This window comes from Sciurus vulgaris (assembly GCF_902686455.1).
Source record: "Sciurus vulgaris genome assembly, chromosome: 10".
In the NCBI taxonomy this organism is placed as follows: Eukaryota; Metazoa; Chordata; class Mammalia; order Rodentia; family Sciuridae; genus Sciurus; species Sciurus vulgaris.
Genome location: NC_136470.1, coordinates 11,138,817 through 11,146,722, shown reverse-complemented (window position 1 = coordinate 11,146,722; position 7,906 = coordinate 11,138,817). Strand labels below are relative to the sequence as shown.

The following is a 7,906-nucleotide window of genomic DNA, read 5'->3' as shown; positions in this document are numbered from 1 at the left end:
TAAAGTGCAGCTTCTGGGTTGACCATGCAACTGTAAAGGCCCTGTCACTTTGAAAGTTCGCCTCTTAGAGAAATCAGGAACATGTCAAAGCCCCTGCCACTGTTTCCTTTTGTACTGTGTCACTTCAGTGATCCTGTCCAGCATGTCTGACCCTGTGTTCACCACAACAGAAAAGCTGCTGTCTTCACACCAGGCAGCCTAAAAAGAAACAGTGCCTTGTTAGGGTCTGAAGACGGGAAAACTCCCAAATGAACACTGAGGTAGCAATGAAATTGGCAGGTCCCTAAGATCTGGGGACACATGTCTTCATGTGACACTCCATGGCTCTGAACAAGCACTAAGCAAAAAAGAAAAACAGGGAAAAACGCGCTTCTCTTTTGCCCCATGTTCCAGACACACGGTCAGTGCCATTCTGTGCTCCACAGTGTTCTGTTGGTGTTTCGTCAGTCAGTTGGTGGTGGGCATTTTTTTTTTTTAATAATACCTTTTACTTAGAAATACTATCCACTTGGGCTGGCCTCAGTGGCACACACCTGTGACCCTCAGCAGAAGACTGAGGCAGGAGGATTACAAATTTGAGTTTAGCCACAGCAACTCAGCAAGAACCATTCTCAAAACGTTTTTAAAAAAGGGGCTGGAGGTGTAGCTTAGTGGTGAAGCACCCCTGGATTTAATCCACAATACCTGCCCCCCCCCCCCCCGGGGCAAGGGGATTACACACACACACACACACACACACACACACACACACATACATACACTTGGAAACCCTAATAAACTGCCTAAAATTTAGAGTGATACTGGTTTTTGGAGAGACTAAATATAATCTGAGAATTCATGCAAGAGACATTCTATATAATATATATGGATATATGTGAAAAGTGATTCAGGCCTGTAAACATACGTATGTATACTGACATATGCTCAGACATACAATGGTGACCCTTATTCTATCAGTATGGCCAAAAAAAGTACTTATTAAGGTAGATTCTAATTAGAAACATTTTAGTTCAAAACTATGACTTGAATCTGACCAGAAATTTGTAACCTATATAAAGTTAATCTAAAAATATAATTTAGGCCAGGCTTAACAGCACACACCTGTAGTCCCAGCTACTTGTAAAGGCTGAAGCATGAGGATCACTTGACCCAGGAATTCAGGACCAGCCTGGGCAACATAGGAAGACCCTGTCTCAAAAAAAAAAAAAAAACCTAAAAATTTATAGTTTGTATCTTTCCCAGAAACAAGGCTATGTCATTTAAAACAGCCTCAGATTGCTCTTGAGTTGGGGGGGAGGGTATAGAGAATCCTCCCCAACCCCATCCTGAATGACTGGGACCGTTCAGTATTCACTTGTTTTCTGTGATGTCTGTCTGCCCGCAGTAGAGCAGAGCTCTGTGAGTGGGGATTCTGTTCATCCCTGTGTCCCCTGAACTCTACTATGGTGCAGAGCACATGGGAGAGTGCTCAGAATCCTTATGGAATGAATGAGGTTTGGTTTATTTTTGTTGTTGTTGTTTTGTTTGTTTTGCGGTGCTGGGGATCGAACCCAGGGCTTTGGACTTGTAAGGCAAGCACTGAGCTATCTCCCCAGCCCTGAATGAGGTTTAAGAGTTAAACCAGATGAGTGTTCTAGCAGTGTCTGTTTTATTGAATTAGAAGGACATGACTGAGTTTTCAATGTTTTTATGCAACAAGTTTTTATCTTGTAGTTTGTGTATTTGTCTTTTTACTATTGTAAACAACTTCATCTAATAAACACTGGAGCCAGAATCTGTTTTTTGTGATTTTTTTTTCCATTTGAACTTAATAAATTGTATGCCTCAAGATGTTGCAGCTGATGCCTTTAGAAGGTATTCATGATAAAGGGACCTGATGCCCACTGTCGAGCATCCCAAAGGGACCACCACCACATTATAACTGCCCCACAGAGCCCCCTGAACCTAACACACAGCAGGGGCACAGTCCTGAAGCAAGAGTCTGCAGCGGCCTTGCGTCCTCCTTGCTTTCTTGAGTTAAACTGCTTTCCCTTCACAAATATTCCAGCTCCATTCCAAGGCAGGTAGACCCCTCCTGCTCTGCAGCATCTTGGACTCAGTATTCAATCTGGAAACCCTTCTGTGTTTGTGTTTTTAATAAGCTTCCTCAAATTCTTTGCAATGCACAGGGAAGGAAATAAATTCACCTCTGATACCCAAGGTACACCCTGTTACTTAACAGTAGTGAGATACCAGTAACAACCAGTTTGTTCTCACTTCCTTTTTCTTGGGTTTAGGGTGGTCACAGAATTACAAGTCTTGAGGACTGTATGAATACATGGATATTTGTGGTAGGATGTATATATTGAGGAGAAAAATTCAACATATCTTTTCCTTCACCTGAGAAGAGCAAAGGTCAGAAGAGAGACTGATGAACACCCTTCCTCCAAGGGACGTGCACATTTCCTTCCCTTGCATATAAGCAATGTGCAGTACAAGGATAAGCAGTGCGCTTTCTGTAATCCACTGTGCCCTTTGTGTGACCCACTTCCCCTTGGAACCAGTGTTCTAGAAGAAGACTTCTGTGGATAAAGAAGCAGTTAATGAGCCAGGTGCAGTGGCGCACGCCTGTAATCCCAGCGGCTCTGGAGGCTGACGCAGGAGGATCAAGAGTTCAAAGCCAGCCTCAGCAACTTAGCGAGGCACTAAGCAGCTCAATGAGACCCTGTCTCTAAATAAAATATAAAATAGGGCTGGGGATGTGACTCAGTGACCAAGTGCCCCTGAATTCAATCCCCAGTACCCAAAAAAAAGAAGTAATTAATGAGTATGAAGAAAGGAATTTGGCAGTGTAGACAGTCTGTCTTGGGGGAAAACAAGAGGCCTTGGGAGGAAGAAGGAAATTGAAAAATAACACCACTCAAGACCTGGTTGAAATCAAACATGACCTCACCTGATGACTCAGTGCTCGCCCACACACAGACATCCCAGAGTTTTCTGGATTCATTGTAGAGGGAGCATATCAGGGGAAACAGAATAAGAAGAAAAACTGTTTTTCTCTTCCCAGTTGAACTTTGATTTTTCCAACATGAGTCCATAAATGTATAAGAAAGAACAGAGTGCCTTTTTGTGTACTTCACTGTTTTCCCAAACTTTATCATCACTTTTAATATTCTGGGATTTTATTTGTAGAAAGAGATCATTGTGAGTTTTGCAGTCGAGATGTGCATCAGCCACTCTAAAAGTCTTCCTAAGAGATCACTGAATCCACATGTAGAAGTCATCGTTGTGCGACCTGTACCTGCATGTTTGCTTCAGAGGAGCTTTTGGTTCCGTTTATATAATGTATGCCTCCTTCCCTTACATGGCAAACCAAGAAAACAAGGGCTGTCATTGTTTGCTGCAGTAACCTGAAGGCTGACAGTTGAATTAAGTGGGCATTGAAATACATACATTAACTGGATTCACCACTAGAGGGCAACAAGGCCCCTGTTTAGGCCCATACCAGCAGAGTCTATTTAAGAAATAGCTATTTAAGCATGACTGTCATGGCTGTCATGAGAAGACGTGAAGGCCGTGTGTGTCATTTATTAAGGTTGCCCGATGTAACAAATGAAAATACAGAGCACCCATTTAAATGGGAATTACATTTGAATTTTAGGTAAACGATATTTTGAGTACAAGGATGTCCCAAAGATTGTATGAGATATACTAAAAAAATTTCATGTTGTGTAATGCATTGAATACACTAGCATTTTACTTATAAAAAGGTGATTGTGAAATTTTAGAATGAAAGTATGTCATTCCCTCTTTGAAATCTAAATTATTTCTACCACATAAACATAGATGTCATCTTTGTGCAGCATCTGAAATTGCAGAAAAACAATAAATATGGTTTTTTTGTATAAGCACAATCCATGCACTGTTTGGGACATATCTATACTAAAACCATGTTCATTTGTTTATCTGAAATTCACATTTAGCTGGGTGTTCTATATTTCATCTGGCAACACTAGTCATGTTAAGCTACATAAGTACCCTTGGGTCCTCCCTCCAGTGCACCAAACTAGTATAAAAAATGCTTTATACAGAAGTGGATATTAGCTACATTATGCAAAGCAGATTTATTTATAATTTAAAACACGACTAAGAGTTAATATCATAAACATTACATAGCCATAAAAATTAATTCTATCATAATTCCATCCTGAGAGGTGCTTCTGTCTGGGTTGTGCAGGTCTTTCTGAGAAATCCGACTGCTCACCTCTTCCCACACCTGGCTCTGATCATGCATGTGTCCTGTTTCAGTTACTTCTATGCTCGTCTACCCTTTCTCAAGGGATGTGAGCTTCTCGAAGACAAGGGATCGTGTTGATTCAGCTTTGCAGGCTTTATCATAACTGCTCAATAAAAGGTCTTTCAAAATGGATTCATGGTTTCCTTCTGAGTTTTTTCCGTCAGTTATACCTCTGGGCATGAATCACTTGGCTAAAAAGCAAGACTGCTTTTGAGATCAGACCAGGTCCTCCTGCTGTCAGCACCCACGGCACTCCATTCTTCCATGTCACCCTGGAATGACTTGTCTAATGACCTAGCCCCTCGAGACGATTGGCCCTAAAGACAGGAATCTGGACAGTCTCGCTCAGCAGTGATCCCAGTGCTCGGCACAGTGCCTGGCACAGGGTCCTGCTTAACATGCTTTTTTTTTTTTTTAAAGGCTTAAAATGTATTTTAATAAGTTGATGCTGCATTACTTCTCCATTTCTCAGAAAAACTCCAAATTTAAGGTATCAGGAACAAATCAAACATGGTACACCCATAAAAAATGCACAGCATAACTACCTAAGATAGGCAAGGCTAAGAACTACTGTCAGACCATCAGCATACAGCAACCCTGTTCCAAAGATTGTACTAAGCCTATCAAGAAAAGCTGTGAATAGCAACATCATAGACACAAAAGGGTCATTCTTGGGTTGTCTTTACCCAAGAAAAAGATGGAGGCAAGTTAACACAAGATTTTTTTTAAAGATATACTAAAATGAAAAGTTCTAAGAGAAAATGTCTTCCTTAGGACATGAAGGGGTAATATATGGGGTATAACAGAACTGTGTGTATGTTGTCTGTGACCTCTGTGGACATTTGCCTGAATTCTCACCTGGGAGCGAATGGAGCAATGGGGCTAAGGTCATTGGGGGATGTTTTGTTTTTGTGGTATATGTGGCAGTGTCTCTGGGTTCAAGGGATGTAAGGACAAGAAAGCAAATAAAACATGATAGGAAAAAAAAAACGGAATGATCAAGATTAATGGGGCTCTAACTGGATCCATTTTGCTCTGGGTCTCCAGCCCTCAACAATCACATCTGAGACTTCAGGAATGCACCACACAGAATCAATTAACCAATATGCCACACAGAACTGATTTGTTACATACCACCCCTCCCTTGCCCTCTGCCTCCAGCATACTCCCTAGAGTAGTACAGGCAGGGAAGACCTAACTATTGGGAAGAATCCCTAACACTTCTCCAGGGTAGAATTCTGGCTAGTCCAAAAAGGGTCCTTCTTTTAAGGGTTTTGGGAAACTAGACACTGCAATTTTATTAGTATCGACGACGTTTGTTTGGAGCAAATTCAGCTCCAGGAGCTGCACGGTTGAATGCAGGAGGGGTTCCACCAATTGCCCCAACTCCTTCCATTGTGGCAGCCTGGCCAAAGCGTTCAGTTGTTGGTGGGGTCAGTCCCAAAGTTCCATCCAGCATCATAGTGGCAGGTCCTGGAGGAGCTGGGGTACCAGCTGGCACAGGAGCAGGGGGCATGGCGCCTCTATTATTTATGCCCATAGCACCTCCCATAGCCATCTGGCCCATCCTTATCTCTTGCTCTCTCGCATCAGGGAAGGTCCGGTTGAATCCTTCCTGCTGTCGCCGCATCATCTCTTCTTGTTGCCGCCGCATTTCTTCCTCACAGCGCCTACGCTCCTCTTCCTGCCTGAGCTCCAGTTGCTTTCTTTTTTGCACCTCTTGGTTGTGCAGCTCTTCCATTCTTCGAAGTTCTTCTTGGCGCCTCATCAAATCCTGCCTCATTAGCATGACTTGGTGCTCATGACGAGCAGCCTCCGTCTCCATTTCCAGCTTCTCACGAGCCTCCTTGATGTTGCGGTCCACCTGCTCCTGCTGCTGTTTCTCCATGTCAGTGAGTGCCTTCCAACGCATAGCATACTCAGACTCAAAGGAACCACTGTGCAAATCTGGGTGGCTGCTCTCGCTCCTTGTGAAATTGCTGGTTCTTTATAACCAGCTTCTCTGGAAGCCCTTCTTCATCATCTAACTGGTCCATTGGCTCCACAGTCACAGGCCGAGGAAATGTGGTTAGCAGGAAAGAACCTTCACTGCATCTGTCCAGAGCTTTCCGAGCAGCTGGCTTCCCTGAGAACTCCACAATGCCTTTTCCTGAGGGTCCTCCTCGATCATCCACAATGACTACGGCCCTCTCCACCTGACCAAACACAGAAAAAGCTTCTTCCAGCCGTTCGTTAGACACGTACTGAGGAAGGTTTCGAACCGTGAGGGATGCACTATGACAGGCAAAGCGCACACGCAGCTGTTTTCCACGGAGTGGCATATTGTCCAGCTCTACTTTGGCAATTTCCGCCAGGGTTCGTGTTTCCAAGCAGATGAAGCCAAAGCCTTTATCCTTATGAATGAAAACTTCACCTGCCTTCCCGTATTTCTCAAAAAGTTTCCTCATTTCTTCCTCAGTGATGTCAGGAGGGAGATTACCCACAAAGAGACGGCTACGATGGGTGAAGGTCTTCTCTCCTGATTTCCTAAAATTCTTCAGGTCAATAGTCAAGCCTTCATTTTGGCTGCTGGCCTGTTGCCCATTTGCAGGTATTGGTGGTGGTGGTGGCTGCTGCTGTTGCTGCTGATGGTGCTGCTGGTGGTGATGCTGATGATGTTTCCTTGGAGTATGGTTCTGTTTCTCCAAATTAAAGGTTTTATTGCTCTGCATTTTTGCACCCCTCTACACACAGTCCCTTCCTCAGAGTAACGGCGACACTGCAACACACTTTTTTAAAGTGATTGGACGAGTTGTATGCCTTTACTTGTTCCCACGAACCCACCCTGGCAAGTGTCTTGGAGCCTAGAATGATAGAAATTGGAAATTCAGAAACAGGGGTCTGGGGAACCAGGCTCTGAGTGGGCCTGTGGGAACATGTCCAAAGTGTGCACTCTTCAGAGAGCACCCAGTATGGGGCAAGCACCGAGTGCCAGGTGGAGAGGCAGCTCGTCTCCCAGAGGTCAGTCGCCCTCATCGTCAGCCCTCTCAGCGTTCACACTCTGCAACCTCGACAGAGCCACCATGACGGAGGCTATGCCTGGACCCAGCAACAGGGCTGGCTGCCCACCCCACCACGGCCCTGACCAGTGCTGAGCCCCACCCCATCACTGGTCCACTTCTGGGGATTAATGCCATTTCCTGCATGCCAGACAATGACTCAGGCCCCCACTATCCAAGGGGCCACAGAGTGTGAGAAACTTGGTATCCATTGTGCTGCTATTAAGAGATGATGGACTGCCAATTTCCTTCTTTAAGAGACGGGGCCTAGTGGAAGGTCTCAGGGGATTGGGGCCATGCTCTTGAAGGGGACATTGGGACCCTGGCCCCTCCTTCCTCTCTGGCTTCCTATCCAGGAGGCAAGTGATTTTGCTCCTGCCTCACCCAAGGTAACAGGCCAAACAGTGAAGGACCTCTAAAGATTTCAGCCAAGACAAACCTTTCGTCTTCATAAGTTGATTATTCCAATATTTGTTATAGTAATGGAAAGCTAACAGCATCTATATTCATTTTCTGTTGCTACTCTAACTAACTACAGTGACTTAAAACAACACAAATTTATTACATTACAGATCTGTGAGTTCTGTAGTCC

The 7,906-nt window shown here is 44.3% G+C and overlaps 1 protein-coding gene and 2 long non-coding RNA genes across 3 annotated transcripts; 1 reads left to right on the top strand and 2 right to left on the bottom strand.

Moving 5' to 3' along the window:
* The first annotated feature begins 459 nt into the window (after positions 1–459).
* On the top strand, positions 460–1,782 carry LOC306638182. Its single transcript, XR_013757403.1, has 2 exons — positions 460–1,493; positions 1,607–1,782. It is a non-coding gene; the product is annotated as an uncharacterized lncRNA (long non-coding RNA).
* LOC306638183 lies at positions 816–7,391 on the bottom strand. Its single transcript, XR_013757404.1, has 2 exons — positions 7,046–7,391; positions 816–4,677 (listed from the first exon to the last, which is right to left on the bottom strand). It is a non-coding gene; the product is annotated as an uncharacterized lncRNA (long non-coding RNA).
* On the bottom strand, positions 5,096–7,033 carry LOC306638173 (non-POU domain-containing octamer-binding protein-like). Its single transcript, XM_079101354.1, is given in 2 exon segments — positions 5,096–6,213; positions 6,215–7,033. Coding segments are annotated over 2 exon segments (1,410 nt in total). The 5' UTR covers positions 6,988–7,033; the 3' UTR covers positions 5,096–5,576.
* Positions 7,392–7,906: the final 515 nt, after the last annotated feature.